This window comes from Larus michahellis, chromosome 27 (assembly GCF_964199755.1).
Source record: "Larus michahellis chromosome 27, bLarMic1.1, whole genome shotgun sequence".
NCBI classification, from domain to species: Eukaryota; Metazoa; Chordata; class Aves; order Charadriiformes; family Laridae; genus Larus; species Larus michahellis.
The window spans coordinates 1,485,889-1,503,605 of NC_133922.1; the positions used below are offsets into that span (position 1 = coordinate 1,485,889).

Below are 17,717 nucleotides of genomic sequence, written 5' to 3' on the forward strand. Positions count from 1 at the left end.
TTAACCCCTGGGAGGGGTAATTAACCTCCGTGGGGGGTAATTAATCACCGGGGGGGTCGGGGGGGGGGTAATTAAGCTCCTTGGGAGGGGCCTCAACCCGCACCGAGGGGGCGTGGCTAGAAGGGGCGTGGTTTTACGAAGCCCCGCCCTTTTGTGGGCGGTGCCACGACGAGTCCCCGCGCGCGCGCGCAGCGCCCTTTCCCTGTGGGGCGGGGCGGGCGGCGGGATTGCAACGCGCACGCGCGACAGCGCCGGCTGGGCGGGGCCACGGCGGGAGGTGGGGGGGCTGTGGGGGAAGCTGCAAGCCTATTGGTCGAAACGGGAGGGCGTCCCGGCGTCGGATTGGCCGAGGGAGAAAGGGGCGGGGCGGCGCATGCGCGGCGGCGGCAGCGGGCGGTTTGTTGTGGCCGCCATTTTCCCCGGGCATTACTGGGAAATCCCCGGTCGCCGCCGCCGCTCCCGGCCCCGGCCCCGGCCCCGCCGCCGCCTCCGCCCCGGGCAGCGCCGCCGCCGCCTCAGGTGAGTCCTTCCGCTGGCATCGGGTACCGCTACCGCTAACCCCCGGGTCCCCTTCCCCCCCCGGGGCCGCTCCATCACGGGCCTCCCCCGCCCCGGCACCGGCTTCTCCTCACAGGGACAGGCCCCGCCCCCTCGCGACAAGACACGCCCCCCTCGGTGAAGACCACGCCCCCTCTGTGACAGGCCCCGCCCTCCGGACAGGCCCCGCCCCCTCCCCGTCCAGGCTCCGCCCCCTCTGGTCTCGGTCAGTGACTGGACTGGGATGGGCCATAACTGGTACTGGGACCAGTATGGACCCTCCCGGTACCAGTATGGCCTATCCCAGGACCAGTATAGATCCCCCAGTACCAGTATGACCCACCCAGTACCAGTATGGACCTCCCTGGGACCAGTATGGATCCCCCGGGACCAGTATGAACCTCCCCAGTACCAGTGTGGCCCCCCCCCAGTACCAGTATGACTCTCCCAGCATGAGTATGGACCCCCCAGCATGGATCCCCAGTACCAGTATGGATCCCCCCAGTACAGGTCTGACCTTCCCAGTACCAGTATGGATCCCCCCAGTATCAATATGACTGTTACCAGAATGGATCCCCCCTCTACCAGTATGGCCCCCACGATACCAGTATAGATCCCCCGGGACTAGTATGGACCCTTCCCGGTACCAGTATAGATCCCCCAGTACAGGTCTGACTCTCCCAGTATCAGTATGCCCCCTCTGGGACCAGTATGGACCTTCCCGGGACCAGTATGGACCCTCCTAGTACCAGTATCGACCCTTTCAGTACCAGTATGGACCCCTAGTACTGGTATGTCCCTCCCAGTAGCAGTATGGATCCCCCCCAGTATCAGTATATATCAGTCCCAATACCAGTATAGATCCACCAGTACCAGTATGGACCCTCCCGGTACCAGTATAGATCTCCCAGGACCAGTATGGCCCATCCTGGGACCAGTATAGAGACCTTAGTACCTGTATGGACTTTCCCAGTACCAGTATGGACTTTCCCAGTACCAGTATGGACCCTCCTGGGACCAGTATGGCCCTCCCAGGACCAGTGTGGCCCTCCTGGGACCAGTATGGCCCTTCCCATTACCGGTATGGACCCCCTAGTACCAGCACAGATCTAGTACCAGTATGGATCCTCCCAGCACCAGTATAGATCCCCCAGTACAGGTCTGACTCCCCCAGTGCCAGTATGGCCCCCCCGGTACCAGTTCCAGACCAGTTCTTCCCAGTACAGCCCTACCCCATCCCAGTTCCCTCCACCCCAGCATGCCAGCCACGTCCCAGTTACCTCCCCAATCCCAGTTCCCCCAGTCCCATCCCAGTTCCCCCCAGTTCCTCCCAGCCACGTCCCAGTTCCCTCCCACCCAATCCCAGTTCCTCTCCCAGCATCCCAGTCCCGTCCCAGTTCCCTCCCCCACAATTCGTTTCCCCACCAACATCCCAGTTCCGTCCCACCCAATCCCAGTTCCCCCCAGCCGCGTCCCAGTTCCTTCTTGCCCAATCCCAGTTCCCCCCAGTCCCATCCCAGTTCCTCCCAGTTCAATCCTAGTTTGCCCCAGCCCCATCCCAGTTTCCTCTCCCCCCAGCATCCCAGTCCCATCCCAGTTCCTCCCAGCCCCGTCCTAATTCCCCCGGTCCCATCCCAGTTCCCTCCAGTTCTATCCCAGCCCCATCCCAGTTGCCCCAGCCCCGTCCCAGTTCCCCCAGTCATCCCCCCTCAGGTAAACTGGGGCACAGAACCCCCCCCCTAGTGCTACCTCCCACTTCCCCCCCACCATACTGGTCCATACTGGTTTCACCTGGGGAAGGGGCAGTATTTAAGCTCCACCCCTGCTCACAGCCATGGCCCCGCCCAGCACCAGTGCTGCCGGCTCGCTATTGGCTGCTGAAGAGGATGGGCAGCCAATGGGAAGCCTGTTGCCATGGCAGGATCAGCCTCCCCCACTTCCCATGTTCACTCTGGGCCCTACTGATGGCCCCGGGGGAGTGTGGCCTCTCAAGGGGCAGGGCCAGGTGGGGCTGTGGCCTATCAAGGGGCAGGGTCAGGTGGGGTGTGGCCTTCCAGGGGGTGGGGCTAGTCTGGAGGCCCCACCCTGTTCACTCTGGGCCCTACTGATGTCTGACACGGGTTTTTCCGCCCTAAGGGATGAGATAGGGCCGGTTCTTGTGTGTGTTCACTCTGGGCCCTACTGATGGCCAGGGCACATGTGTGTGTGTGTGCGCGCGCGTGCAGCCTCCCAGGGGGCGGGGCCAGGCTGAGGGCCCCACCCTGTTCACTCTGGGCCCTACTAAGGGCTGGGACTGGGCTTTTTTCCACCCCAAGAGATGAGATTGGGCCACCTGTGCTCGTTCACTCTGGGCCTTACTGATGGTAAACCCCAACCCACAGCTCCCTCCTTCCTTGGGTGGCTGTGGGGGGGTTTGGGTGGGGACCCGGGGCCGATTGAGGGGGCCCCCACCCTCACCCACCCACCCCACACTCTCTCCCCACAGGTGGCGGCAGCTGCGGCTGCAGCGCAGGATGCCCGGGGCCGGCCTGGCCGGGCGTTTGGTTCCGCTCTGAGCCCACCATGTCGGGCCAGCCCGGCCATGCCCCCCCCTTCGCCAGCCTCCAGCCCATGGCCGAGCCCCCCCAGGTACCCCCTCAAATCAAGGAGTGGGCACCCCAGGGGAGGGGGGAACACCCCTGGGATGTCTGGAATGGGATGGGGGGCACTAGGACCTCTGGGACCCCTGGAAAGGGGAGGGGGGGGCACTAGGACCCCTGGGACCCCTGGAATGGAGGGGGGGCACTAGGACCCCTGGGACCCCCAATTCCCCCTATGGAGCCTACCATCCCTCCTAGTTCCCCCCCCGGCCCCGCCCCGAGCTTACTGGGAGCCCCAGTTCACCCCAGTTCCCCTCCAGAGCCCCCCAGTTCCCTTGCTCTGAGCCCACTGGGACCCCCAATTCTGGGACCCCCCCAGTTCTGCCCCGCTCCAAGCTTACTGGGGGCCCCAGTTCACCCCAGTTCCCCTCCAGAGCCAATGGGACCCCCAGTTCTCCCAGAGCCCCCCAGTTCCCTTGCTCTGAGCCCACTGGGACCCCCAATTCTGGGACCCCCCCAGACCCCCCCCAGTTCTGCCCCCCCCGAGCTTACTGGGACCCCCAGTTCACCCCAGTTCCCCTCCAGAGCCAATGGGACCCCCAGTTCTCCCAGAGCCCCCCAGTTCCCTTGCTCTGAGCCCACTGGGACCCCCAATTCTGGGACCCCCCCAGACCCCCCCCAGTTCTGCCCCCCCCCGAGCTTACTGGGACCCCCAGTTCAACCCAGTTCCCCCCCAGAGCAACCGGGACCCGCAGGACACCCCAGTTCCCCCCCCCTTCATAGCCCACCGGGACCCCCGGTTTCCCCCCTCAGAGTCCCCCAGCACCCCCAGTCCTCCCCACTTCCCCCCCTTCCCGAGCTTACTGGGACTCCCAGTTCACCCAGTCTCCCCAGTTGCTGCCGGAACTGGGGCTGCTGCCCCGGCGGGTGCCACGCAGCTTCCGGGACGCGGGCAGTGCCCCCCTGCGCAAACTCTCCGTCGACCTCATCAAGACCTACAAGCACATCAATGAGGTCAGTTGTGGGTGCTGGCACCCATGGGTGCTGGGGGGGCTTAGGGGGGGCTCTGCCATCCACGGGTGACACCCCCCCAGGGTCAGCCCCGGGGATCTGGGGGGGCTTCTGGCACCCATGGGTGCTCCAGGAGTGGGAGATCCCACTTTTAGGGGATCTGGCACCCATGGGTGCTGGGGGGAGGCTGGGGGGGGCGTCTGGCACCCATGGATGACACCCCCTGGGGTCAGTCCTGGGGATCTGGGGGGGCTTCCGGCACCCATGGGTGCTCCAGGAGTGGGAGATCCCCCTTTTTGGGGGGGCTTCTGGCACCCATGGGTGCTGGGGGGAGGCTGGGGGGGAGGGTCTCGCACCCATGGGTGCTCCAGGAGTGGGAGATCCCCCTTTTAGGGGATCTTCTGGCACCCATGGGTGCTGGGGGGGCTTAGGGGGGGCTCTGCCATCCACGGGTGACACCCCCCCAGGGTCAGCCCCAGGGATCTGGGGGGGCTTTGGGCACCCATGGGTGCTCCAGGAGTGGGAGATCCCCCTTTTAGGGGATCTTCTGGCACCTATGGGTGCTGGGGGGGGTCTGGCACCCATGGGTGACACCCCCTAGGGTCAGTCCTGGGAATCTGAGGGGGGCTTCCGGCACCCATGGGTGCTCCAGGAGTGGGAGATCCCCCTTTTTGGGGGGGCTTCTGGCACCCATGGGTGCTGGGGGGAGGCTGGGGAGAGGAGGGTCTCGCACCCATGGGTGCTCCAGGAGTGGGAGATCCCCCTTTTTGGGGGGGCTTCTGGCACCCATGGGTGCTGGGGGGAGGCTGGGGGGCGTCTGGCACCCATGGATGACACCCCCTGGGGTCAGTCCTGGGGATCTAAGGGGGGCTTCCGGCACCCATGGGTGCTCCAGGAGTGGGAGATCCCCCTTTTTGGGGGGGCTTCTGGCACCCATGGGTGCTGGGGGGAGGCTGGGGGGGAGGGTCTCGCACCCATGGGTGCTCCAGGAGTGGGAGATCCCCCTTTTAGGGGATCTTCTGGCACCCATGGGTGCTGGGGGGGCTTAGGGGGGGCTCTGCCATCCACGGGTGACACCCCCCCAGGGTCAGCCCCAGGGATCTGGGGGGGCTTTGGGCACCCATGGGTGCTCCAGGAGTGGGAGATCCCACTTTTAGGGGATCTGGCACCCATGGGTGCTGGGGGGAGGCTGGGGGGGGCGTCTGGCACCCATGGGTGACACCCCCTGGGGTCAGTCCTGGGGATCTGAGGGGGGCTTCCGGCACCCATGGGTGCTCCAGGAGTGGGAGATCCCCCTTTTAGGGGATCTTCTGGCACCTATGGGTGCTGGGGGGGGTCTGGCACCCATGGGTGACACCCCCTCGGGTCAGTCCTGGGGATCTGAGGGGGGGTTTGGGCACCCATGGGTGCTCCAGAGGAGCTTCTGTCACCTATGGGTGCTCCAGGAGGGGTGGGAGGGGACTTCTGTCACCCATGGGTGCTGCGGGGGCGGGGGGGGCCTGGAACAGGTCAAGGTCAGGCCCTGTCCGCCCTACGGTGCCCCACCCCCCCCCCAAATCCCCCCCACGTCCCCCCTTATCCCCCCAAATTCCCCCCATCTCCCCAACCCCCCCCCACATCCCCCCCTACTGACCCCTAACCCCCCCCAAACCCCCCCCACGTCCCCCCTCATCCCCCCAAATCTCCCCCTAACACCCCCCAACCTCCCCACATCCCCCCACCGCCCCCCTAAATCCCCCCCTACTGCCCCCTAACCCTTCCCAAATCCCCCCCAAACCCCCCCCAAATCCCCCCACGTCCCCCCCAAACCTCCCCAAATCCCCACGTGCCTGCCCAAACCCCCCCTCCTGCCCCACATCCCCCCCAAATCCCCCCCCCAAATCCCTTCATGTCCCCCCAAACCTACACCTACTGAACCCCAACCCCCCCAAATTCCCCCACATCCCCCCCCAAATCCCCCCAAACGCCCCCACGTCCCCCCTCATCCCCCCAAATCTCCCCCTACCGCCCCCCAACCTCCCCACATCCCCCCACCGCCCCCCTAAATCCCCCCCTACTGCCCCCTAACCCTTCCCAAATCCCCCCCAAACCCCCCCAAATCCCCCCACGTCCCCCCCAAACCTCCCCAAATCCCCACGTGCCTGCCCAAACCCCCCCTCCTGCCCCACATCCCCCCCAAATCCCCCCCCAAATCCCTTCATGTCCCCCCAAACCTACACCTACTGAACCCCAACCCCCCCAAATTCCCCCACATCCCCCCCCAAATCCCCCCAAACGCCCCCACGTCCCCCCTCATCCCCCCAAATCTCCCCCTACTGCCCCCCAACCTCCCCACATCCCCCCACCGCCCCCCTAAATCCCCCCCTACTGCCCCCTAACCCTTCCCAAATCGCCCCCACGTCCCCCCCAAACCTCCCCAGATCCCCACGTGCCTGCCCAAACCCCCCCTCCTGCCCCACATCCCCCCCCGAAATTCCCCCACACCCCCCCCAAATCCCCTCACATCCCCCCAAACCCACCCCTACTGACCCCCCAAAACCCCCCAAATCCCCCCAAAACCCCCAACTTCGCCCCCCAATCGCTTTTTTGCGCCCCCCCCCCCCCAGGTTTACTATGCCAAGAAGAAGCGCCGGGCGCAGCAGGGCCCCCCCGAAGCCGCCGGCACCAAGAAGGAGCGACGGCTCTGCAACGAGGGCTACGACGACGACAACCACGACTACATCGTCCGCAGCGGCGAGCGCTGGCTCGACCGCTACGAGATCGACTCCCTCATCGGCAAGGGCTCCTTCGGACAGGTGGGGGGCCACCGGGCTGGGGGCGGGGGGGGCACGGGGGTCTCCGGGGTGTCACCGTCACCCCCCGTCCTCCATCTCCCTCCAGGTTCATCCCTATGGCATCCCCCAGGGTCCTCCTGGCGTCCCTGGGGTCCTCCTGGTATCCTTGGGGTCCCCAGAGCACTTCTGGGGTCCTCTCAGAATCTTGGGGTCCCCGCACAGTCCTGGAGTCCCCTCAGGGTCACCTCAGGGTCCCCAGGGTGTCACCGGGGTGTCACCGTCACCCCCAGTCCTCCATCTCCCTCCAGATTCATCCCTATGGCATCCCCCAGGGTCCTCCTGGCGTCCCTGGGGTCCTCCTGGCATCCTTGGGGTCCCCAGAGCACTTCCGGGGTCCCCCCAGAATCTGGGGGTCCCTCTGGCACCCTGGGGGTCCCCCATGTCCCCTCGGGGTCCCCCCGTGCTGTCCCCAAGGTGTCCCCACTGTCCCCCACGTCCTCCATCTCCCTCCAGGTTCATCCTTGGGGTCCCTCCAGCATCTTGGGGTCCCCCCCAACACTTTTGGGGTGTCCCCCCCCGAATCTTGGGGTCCCCCCCAGAATGTCGAGGTCCCCCTGCCACCCTGGGGGTCCCCCACGTCCCCTCAGGGTCCCCCCACAATGTCCCCAAGGTGTCCCCACGTCCTCCATCTCCCTCCAGGTTCACCCTTGGGGTCCCTCCAGCATCTTGGGGTCCCCCCAACAGTTTTGGGGTGTCCCCCACGAATCTTGGGGACCCCCCCCAGAATCTGGGGGTCCCTCTGGCACCCTGGGGGTCCCCCATGTCCCCTCAGGGTCCCCCCGTGCTGTCCCCAAGGTGTCCCCACTGTCCCTCAAATCCTCCATCTCCCTCCAGGTTCACCCTTGGGGTCCCTCCAGCATCTTGGGGTCCCCCCCAACACTTTTGGGGTGTCCCCCCCCGAATCTTGGGGTCCCCCCCAGAATGTCGAGGTCCCCCTGCCACCCTGGGGGTCCCCCACGTCCCCTCAGGGTCCCCCCACAATGTCCCCAAGGTGTCCCCACGTCCTCCATCTCCCTCCAGGTTCATCCTTGGTGTCCCTCCAGCATCTTGGGTTCCCCCCCAACAGTTTTGGGGTGTCCCCCCCCGAATCTTGGGGACCCCCCCCAGAATCTGGGGGTCCCCCTGCCACCCTCACTGCCCCCTTTTTTTGTCCCCAGGTGGTGAAGGCCTATGACCACCAAGCCCAGGAGTGGGTGGCCATCAAGATCATCAAGAACAAGAAGGCGTTTCTCAACCAGGCCCAGATCGAGCTGCGGCTGCTCCAGCTCATGAACCAGCACCACACCGAGATGAAATACTACATCGGTCAGTGGGGCAGGCGCTTGGGGGGCAGGAACCTGGGCGGCTCGCCCCACGGCACCCGTATCCCAGGGGAAAAGAGCTGGAGCCCCTTTTGGGGAGGGGTTTGGTGTCGATCCGTGGGGTGCAGGCAGTGATGGGGCTGGCTGCAGGGGGGTCGTTGGGGGCAGATGTGGGGCAGGGAGAGGAGGAGTGGGCTTGTGGGGCAGGGAAATGGGGTAGATGTGGTTGGGGGGGGCAGTTGTGGGGCAGGGAGAAGGTCAGAGCTCACAGTGGGGCAGGGATTTGGGGCCAGTTATGGGGAAAATCTTGCTGGGAGGGAAGTTCTGGACTACATCGGTCAGTGGGGTGGGCACTTGGGGGGCAGGCACTTGGGGGGCTCGCCTCACGGCGCCGGTGTCCTGGGGGGAAAAAATGCTGGAGCCCCTTTGAGAGGGGGCTGTTGGCACCCCCAACCTCCCCATCCCCACCCCCTATTTCCCCCCCAAACTGCCTCCCCACCCCTTGTTTTCCCCTCCTAACCAACCTCCCCACCCCCTATTTCCCCTTCCCACCCCCTAACCACCCCCTAACCCCCCTTCTCACCCCCAACCCCCCTCTCCACCCCCTCCCCACCCCCTAACTACCCCCCAAAACCCCCTCCCTACCCCCATTTCCCCTCTAAACCCCCTCCCCACCCCCTAACTACCCCCCAAGCCCCCTCCCCACCCCCCATTTCTCCCCCCACGCCCCCTAACTGCCCCCCATTTCTCTCTCCATCCCTCCCCCTCCACCACAGTCCACCTCAAGCGCCACTTCATGTTCCGCAACCACCTCTGCCTGGCCTTCGAGCTCCTCTCCTACAACCTCTATGACCTCCTCCGCAACACCAACTTCCGCGGCGTCTCCCTCAACCTCACCCGCAAGTTCGCCCAGCAGCTCTGCGCCGCCCTCCTCTTCCTCGCCACCCCCGAGCTCAGCATCATCCACTGCGACCTCAAGCCCGAGAACATCCTCCTCTGCAACCCCAAGCGCTCGGCCGTCAAGATCGTCGACTTCGGCAGCTCCTGCCAGCTGGGCCAGAGGGTGAGGGGAAAGGGGGTGGGGGAAAGGGGGCGGGGACACGCCCAGGGACACGCCCATGTCATTTATATCCACCTCCTGGGTCGGGAAGACCCACCCCTGGGATGCTGAGTCCCACCCATGGCCTGTTTGAGGGGCTATGGACCACTAAGCCCCGCCCCCGAAGGTCTAAGCCCCGCCCCCGAAGGTCTAAGCCCCGCCCACTTGTCACACGGCCATGCCCCCTGCCTTGGCTCCGCCCCCTGGGCCAGTAAGTCCCGCCCCCGGGATGCTGACTCCCACCCATGGCCTGTTTGAGGGGCTATGGACCACTAAGCCCCGCCCCCGAAGGTCTAAGCCCCGCCCCCGAAGGTCTAAGCCCCGCCCACTTGTCACACGGCCATGCCCCCTGCCTTGGCTCCGCCCCCTGGGCCAGTAAGCCCCGCCCCCGGGATGCTGACTCCCACCCATGGCCTGTTTGAGGGGCTATGGACCACTAAGCCCCGCCCCCAAGGGCTAAGCTCCACCCCCTGAGAGCCTAAGCCCCGCCCCCAAACGTCTAAGCCCCGCCCACATGTCCTAATACCACACCCCCTACACCTCTTTGTCTTGGTCCCGCCCCCAGGTAAAACCACGCCCCCCCGAGCTGGCCCCACCCCCTTCCTGTAGCCCCACCCCCTCCAGCTCCCCCTGCCCCACTGTTATACTCCGGGGGGGGGGGGGGCGCTAAGCCACGCCCCCTTCTGGCTTAGCCACGCCTCATTTGATGAAGCCACGCCCCCTTAGGTGTGCTCCCGCCCCTTTTTAAAGCCACATACCCTCTCCCGTCCCCCATAAAGGGCTCTTCCAGACCCCCTGGGTGCTAAGCCCCGCCCCCTGGCGGCGTGGCCACGCCCCCAGGAGTGGCCCCGCCCCTAACTGAAGCCCCCCCCCCCGCCCCCCCCCTAGATCTATCAGTACATCCAGAGCCGCTTCTACCGCTCCCCCGAGGTGCTGCTGGGGCTGCCCTACGACCTGGCCATCGACATGTGGTCCCTGGGCTGCATCCTGGTGGAGATGCACACGGGCGAGCCCCTCTTCAGCGGGGCCAACGAGGTGGGCGGGGCCTCTTGGGCGAGGGGCGGGGCCTGGGAGCGAGGGGCGGGGCTCGGGGCGGAGGAGGCGGGGTCAGGTTGGGGAGGGGAGTGCCGTACCTGCGAGCCCCTCTTTGGTGGGGTCAATGAGGTGGGCGGGGCCTGGGGAGGGGGCGGGGCCTTTCAGGGGAGGGGCGTGGTTTGGGAGCGAGGGGCGGGGCTTGGGGCAGAGGAGGCGGGGTCAGGTTTGGGGGGGAGTGCCGTACCTCCGAGCCCCTCTTTGGTGGTGTCAATGAGGTGGGCGGGGCTTGGGGAGGGGGCGTGGTCGTCTGGATGAGGGGGCGTGGTTTGGGAGCGAGGGGCGGGGCTCGGGGCGGAGGAGGCGGGGTCAGGTTGGGGGGGGGGAGTGCCGTACCTGGGAGCCCCTCTTCCATGGTGTCAATGAGGTGGGTGGGGCTTGGGGAGGGGGCGTGGTCTTGGAGAGGGGGCGTGGCTTGGGGGAAGGGGAGGCGGGGCCGGACCACAGCTTGGGGGGGGGGGTGTGTGAACAATAGGGAGCCCCTTTCCAGTGGTTCTAATGAGGTGGGCGGGGCTTGGGGGAAGGGGCGTGGTCTTTTGGGGGGGCGTGTCCTGGGAGAAAGGGGCGGGGCTCGGGAGGAAGGGGCGAGGCCAGACCTGGGGGAGTTGAACAACAGACCTGACAGGGTCAGGGTGGCCTTGGGGACCTTGGGGACATCCCCCAGCTGGGCCAAGGTGGCCTTGGGGACCCTGGGGACGTCCGTAACAGGGTCGGGGTAGCCTTGGGGACCCCAGAGATGTCCCCAACGGGGTCAGGGTGGCCTTGGGGACCTTAGGCACATCCCCCAGCTGGGCCAAGGTGGCCTTGGGGACCCTGGGGACGTCCATAACAGGGTCAGGGTGGCCTTGGGGACATCCCCCAGCTGGGCCAAAGTGGCCTCGGGGACCCTGGGGACGTCCGTAACAGGGTCAGGGTGGCCTTGGGGACCACGGAGATGTCCCCAACAGGGTCAGGGTGGCCTTGGGGACCCTGGGGACCTCCGTAACAGAGTCAGGGTGGCCTTGGGGACCCCAGAGGTGTCCCCAGTGGGGTCAGGGTGGCCTTGGGGACATCCCCCAGCTGGGCCAAGGTGGCCTTGGGGACCCTGGGGATGTCCGTAACAGAGTCAGGGTGGCCTTGGGGACCTCAGAGATGTCCCCAACGGGGTCAGGGTGACCTTGGGGACATCCCCCAGCTGGGCCAAGGTGGCCCTGGGGATCCTGGGGACGTCCGTAACAGAGTCGGGGTGGCCTTGGGGACCACGGAGGTGTCCCCAGTGGGGTCAAGGTGGCCTTGGGGACCTTGGGGACATCCCCCAGGTGGGCCAAGGTGGCCTTGGGGACCCTGGGGACGATTCCGTAACAGGGTCAGGGTGGCCTTGGGGACCCCAGAGATGTCCGCAACAGGGTCAGGGTGGCATCGGGGACTCTGGGGACATTCTGACAAGGCCAGGGTGGCCTTGGGGACATCTCTGTCCCCAAACCACGTTGAGGAACACCACGGTGGCATCAAGGCTGCCACATCCCCTTTCCGCTTCCCTCATTACCCAGGTCCTGGGGTGGCCTTGGGGACACTGGCAGGGCCGGGGTGGGGGGTGGCCTTAGGGACAACGGTGGCCTTGGGGACAGCGGTGACATCCCCCCGTGTCCCCTTCCCTGTCCCCAGGCCGACCAGATGAACCGGATCGTGGAGGTGCTGGGGCTGCCCCCCCCCCACATGCTGGAACAGGCCCCCAAAGCCCGTAAATACTTCGAGAAGCTTCCGGAAGGGGGGTGGGCCCTCAAGAGGAACAAGGAGAGCAAAAAGGTGAGTGGGACGCTCCCAGTATAGACCAGTATGGCCCAGTAAGGCCTTCAGAACCTCCCAGTGTGGCCCAGGAGACCTTCAGAACTTCCTAAGATCCATTCACTTGCTCCCAGGTGCCTCCCAGCATGTCCCAATGGCTCTGAATTATCTCGCAGTTCCTCCCAGTATGGCCCAGTAACCCTTTAGGACCTCCCAGTATGGCCCAGTAGTCTTTCAGAGCATCCCACTATGGCCCAGTAACCCTTTCGGGCCTCCCAGTATGGCCCAGGAGACCTTCAGAACCTCTCTAGATCCGCTCGGTTCCTCCTAGCTGCCTCCCGGGATGTCCCAGTGCCACACCAGTGTATCCCAGTGCCTCCCAGTATGGCCCAGTTGCCTTTCAGGGCCTCCCAGTATGGCTTGGTATCCCTCCAGAGCCTCCAAGGACTTCCCCAAACCCCCTGGATCTCCCTTAATACCTCCCTAAATCTCCTTCCTTGGCCTTGGGGACCCCCCCGAAACCATCAGGTGCCCCCCAAGGATCCCCCAAACCATCAGATCTTCTCCCAAGGACCCCCCAAACCATGAGATCTCCATCAGGGACCCCCCCCCAAACCATCAGATCTTCTCCCATGGACCCTCCAAACCTGCCAGATCTCCATCAAAGGACCCCCCAGATCATGAGATCTCCATCAGGGACCCCCCAAACCATCAGATCTTCTCCCATGGACCCTCCAAGCCCACCAGATCTCCATCAAGGACCCCCCAAACCATGAGATCTCCATCAGGGACCCCCCCAAACCATCAGATCTTCTCCCAAACCATCAGATCTCCATCAAGGAGACCCTAAAACCATCAGATCTCCACCCAGGGACCCCCCAAATCATCAGATCTTCATCGAGGAACCCCAAGCCATCAGATCTTCTCCCAAACCATCAGATCTCCATCAGGGATCCCCCCCAACCATCAGATCTTCTCACACGGATCCCCCAAACCACCCCATCCCACCTCCGTGTCCTACAGGAATACAAGGTGCCGGGGACACGGCGACTCCACGAGGTGCTGGGGGTGGAGAGCGGTGGCCCCGGTGGCCGCCGGGCGGGGGAGCAGGGCCACGCGCCCTCCGACTACCTGAAGTTCAAGGACTTGGTCTTACGGATGTTGGACTACGAACCCCGGAGTCGCATCACCCCCTTCTACGCTCTCCAACACAACTTCTTCAAGAAGACCAACGACGAAGGTACCAACACCAGCAACAGCACCTCCACCAGTCCCGCCATGGAGCACAGCCACAGCACCAGCACCACCAGTTCCATCTCCAGTTCGGGTAGGGCCACCAAACCCAGTCCTGGGCTTCTGGGTGGTGGATCTCGATGGGTTTTGGTGTTGTGGGTCACGATGGTGGCCCCAAAACGTGGCTGTGGGGCTCAATCTTGTGCCATGGAGCACAGCACCAGCACCACCAGTTCCATCTCCAGTTCGGGTAGGGCCACCAAACCCAGTCCTGGGCTTCTGGGTGGTGGATCTCGATGGGTTTTGGTGTTGTGGGTCACGATGGCGGCCCAAAATGTGGCCGTGGGGCTTGAACCTGTCCCAGATGTGTCACTGTCCCTCCAGGCTCCATGTCCTGCTGGACGGTGGTGCCCCAGGCCACCATCAGCACACCTGGTCCTGTCCCTTCCCTGTCCCTCCAGGCTCCATGTCCTGCTGGCCGGTGGCACGCCAGGCCACCACCACACCTGGTCCTGTCCCATCCCTGTCCCTCCAGGCTCCATGTCCTGCTGGATGGTGGCACCCCAGGCCACCATGAGCTCCAGAACGTGTCCACATTCTCAGTCCTGTGCCATTCCTGTTCCTGTCCCACCATGCTCCATCTTGTGCTGGATGGTGGCTTCCAAGGCCACCACCACGCCTCATCTTGTCCCATCCCTGTCCCTCCAGGCTCCATGTCTTGCTGGGTGACATCTCCTTGGGCCACCACCGTGCCTTGAAACCCCACCGTGGCTCTGCTTCCCATCCCATCCCCAACCCCAGCCCTTCCAGTTCCGGTGTCCTGCTGGGTGACATCTCCCCAGGCTTTCCCCCCTGCCCCCCCCAATCCCTTTGGGGACCTCCCCGTCCCATGCCACCACCGCTGATGTCCCCGTTGTCCCCTGGCAGGTGGCTCCAGTGGCTCTTCCAATGACAACCGCAGCTACCGCTACAGCAACCGCTACTACGGGAGCGCGGCCCCGCCGCACGCCGACTACGAGATGCAGAGTCCCCAGGTACTGCCGGTGGCACCCGTGGATGTCCCCACCCCACCCCCGGGGACACCCGTGGTCCTTGGGGGCACCCTGGTCACAGCGGGTGGGAGACATGGACCTTGGGGACCCTCAGGATCCCTGTAGCGACACTGGGAGGGTGACCCGGAGCTTGGGGACACCAGAGACCTTGAGGTTGCCTTGGCAGTGAGATGGGGACCTTGGTCACCCTCCCTGGCCATGGCAGGTGGGTGACATGGACCTTGGGGACCCTTGGGTCCCCTCTAGTGACACCAGGAGGGTGATACGGACCTTGGGGACAGCAGAAGATGAGAATGTACTGGTCATGAGATGGGGACCCTGGGGACACTGTGTGGGAGACATGGGCCTTGGGGACAACCTGGTCACAACCAGCGGGAGGCATGGACCTTGGGGACCCTCAGGATTCTTCTAGTGACACTGGGTGGGACACATGGACCTTGGGGACACCATGACCATGATGTGGTGACCTTGAGGACACCATGGCCATGACGTGGTGACCCTTGGGGACACCATGTCTGTGACTTGGGGACCTTTGGGACACCGTGACCACAAGGTGGGGACCTTGAGGACCTCATGGCCGTAACACGAGGATCTTGAGAACCTCATGGCCGTAAGGTGGGGACCTTGGGGACACCATGGCCATGACGTGGTGACCCTTGGGGACACCGTGTCCGTGACTTGAGGACCTTTGGGACACCGTGACCACAAGGTGGGGACCTTGAGGACCTCATGGCCGTAACATGAGAATCTTGAGGACCTCATGGCCATAACACGGGGACCTTTGGGACACCATGGCCATGACGTGGTGACCCTTGGGGACACCGTGTCCGTGACTTGAGGACCTTTGGGACACCGTGACCACAAGGTGGGGACCTTGAGGACCTCCTGGCCGTAACATGAGGATCTTGAGAACCTTATGACCATAACACGGGGGCCTTTGGGACACCATGGCCATGACGTGGTGACCCTTGGGGACACCATGTCCGTGACCTGGGGACCTTTGGGACGCTGTGACCACAAGGTGGGGACCTTGAGGACCTCCTGGCCGTAACACGAGGATCTTGAGAACCTCATGGCCATAACACGGGGACCTTTGGGACACCATGGCCATGACATGGTGACCCTTGGGGACACCGTGTCCGTGACTTGAGGACCTTTGGGACACCGTGACCACAAGGTGGGGACCTTGAGGACCTCCTGGCCGTAACACGAGGATCTTGAGAACCTCATGGCCATAAGGTGGGGACCTTTGGGACACCATGGCCATGACGTGGTGACCCTTGGGGACACCGTGTCCGTGACTTGAGGACCTTTGGGACACTGTGACCACAAGGTGGGGACCTTGAGGACCTCCTGGCCGTAACACGAGGATCTTGAGAACCTCATGGCCATAACACGGGGACCTTTGGGACACCATGGCCATGACGTGGTGACCCTTGGGGACACCGTGTCCGTGACTTGAGGACCTTTGGGACAGTGTGACCACAAGGTGGGGACCTTGAGGACCTCCTGGCCGTAACACGAGGATCTTGAGAACCTCATGGCCATAACACGGGGACCTTTGGGACACCATGGCCATGAAGTGGTGACCCTTGGGGACACCGTGTCCGTGACTTGAGGACCTTGGGACACTGTGACCACAAGGTGGGGACCTTGAGGACCTCCTGGCCGTAACACGAGGATCTTGAGAACCTCATGGCCATAACACAGGGACCTTGGGGACACCATGGCCATGACGTGGGGACCTTGGCCATGCCATCGCCATGATGTGGTGACCTTGGGGACACCATGGCCACCACCCCCGCTCCCCCCCCCGCCCCCCTAACTCCTCTCTCTCTCTCTCTCTCCCCCCAGGCCCCCCCAACGCAACCACCCCGACCTTGGCCCTTGGGGGACCCGGCTGCCACCGTCACCGACGCCTTCGTCCCCTTGGGAGCCCCCAAACCCCCCCCGGGGGTAGGGACAGGAGAGGAGGAGAGGAGGAGGAGGAGGAGGCGGGGGGGCCCCTCCTTTCCCACGCCCCCCCCCGCCCCACCACCACCACCAACACCACACCACCACCAACACCACCACCACCAGCACCACCACCAGCACCACCACCAGCAACACCAGCACCACCCGCCGCCGGCCCCCCCGGTTCCCCCCCCCACCGCCATGGATTTGGGGGGGCCCCCCCCTCCCCCGCCGCCCCCCCCGCCCCCTCCTCCTCCTCCTCCTCCTCCTCCCCCCCACCGCCACCGCCCCCCCTCCTCCTCGTCACCACCCGGACTGTCACCCCTTTGTCCCCACGGCATTCCGGACTCGAGGGGGGGTCACCGGAGGAGGAGGAGGAGGAGGAGGTGGGGGGGGACAACAACCGGAGGAGGAGGAGGAGGAGGAGGAGGAGGAGGGGGGGGGACAACGACGACGGGGGGAGGGGGACACCCCCTGGAAAACGTCGTGTCCCCCCCCCATTTTGGGGCTCCCCATTTACGGGGACGCCCCGATCACGAGGACTCGGCCATTTTGGGGGGGTGCGTCCCCCAAAGTACCGCCGCCAGCTCTTGACGTCGTCTCCCCCCCCCCTTCCCCCCCCCCCCCCTTGTGTCCCTTGTCCCGTTCCCCGCCCCCCCCCCCCCCCCCCGCGGCGCTTTATTATTATTATTATTGTTATTATTAATTATTATTAATTATTGCTGGGGGTAGGAAATATTGGGGGGGGGGGGGGGAAGAAGAAGAGGGAAAACGGCCCAAAATGGGGGGGGGGGCACCCAGTTGTTGTTTTTTGGGAGGGGGGCCCCCACCCATTTGGGGAGGTGCCCCCCCCCCCCCCCTTTTTGGGGGGGGTTTCTGCCTCTTGAAGAGGGGGGCAGCCTCCCATTTTGGGGGGGGGGGGGGGCGGGGGTCGCCTCTCTAGGTGGGGGCACCCAGCTCTGGGGGGGGCACCCAGTCATTTTCAGAGGGCGGGGGGCGGGGGGGGGGGCACCCATGGGTGGGGGCACCTCTTTTGGGGGGGGGGGCACCCACCTATTTTGGGGGTGCTGCTGCCTCTCGAGGTGGGGGGGGTTAACACCCACCTCTTGGGGGGGGGGGGGGCACCCATTTTGAGGGGAGGGGGGGGTTTCTCAGCCCCACTCCCCCCCCCCCTCCTCAAAGTGCCACCCATGGGTGGGGGGTCCCGCCCCCCCCCTCAACCCACCCCACCCCCCCCCCCCCAGTCACCCCGGGCCGGTTTT

At 65.1% G+C, this 17,717-nt stretch overlaps 1 protein-coding gene across 2 annotated transcripts; it reads left to right on the plus strand.

Annotated features, from left to right (window-relative positions):
- Nucleotides 1-391: 391 nt before the first annotated feature.
- Nucleotides 392-17,230, plus strand: LOC141735028 (dual specificity tyrosine-phosphorylation-regulated kinase 1B-like). Of its 2 annotated transcripts, none has more exons than XM_074567452.1 (11): nucleotides 392-519; nucleotides 3,023-3,165; nucleotides 3,993-4,130; nucleotides 6,734-6,922; nucleotides 8,119-8,266; nucleotides 9,039-9,325; nucleotides 10,250-10,396; nucleotides 12,098-12,238; nucleotides 13,241-13,544; nucleotides 14,378-14,484; nucleotides 16,357-17,230. In XM_074567452.1, exons 2-11 carry the CDS (start codon nucleotides 3,100-3,102, stop codon nucleotides 17,047-17,049), a joined length of 2,220 nt encoding a protein of 739 aa, XP_074423553.1. In that variant the 5' UTR covers nucleotides 392-519; nucleotides 3,023-3,099; the 3' UTR covers nucleotides 17,050-17,230. The 2 variants fall into 2 exon arrangements, with proteins under 2 accessions (XP_074423553.1, XP_074423554.1); XM_074567453.1 differs by having other exon boundaries at nucleotides 4,011-4,130.
- The last annotated feature ends 487 nt before the right edge of the window (nucleotides 17,231-17,717 follow it).

Coding starts and splice junctions, on each gene's coding strand:
- LOC141735028 (XM_074567452.1), top strand. CDS start 3,100: ATGTCGGGCCAGCCCGGCCATGCCCCCCCCTTCGCCAGCCTCCAGCCC. Junction 6,923..8,118: donor GCAAGGGCTCCTTCGGACAG/GTGGGGGGCCAC, acceptor TTTTGTCCCCAG/GTGGTGAAGGCCTATGACCA. Junction 8,267..9,038: donor CGAGATGAAATACTACATCG/GTCAGTGGGGCA, acceptor CCTCCACCACAG/TCCACCTCAAGCGCCACTTC.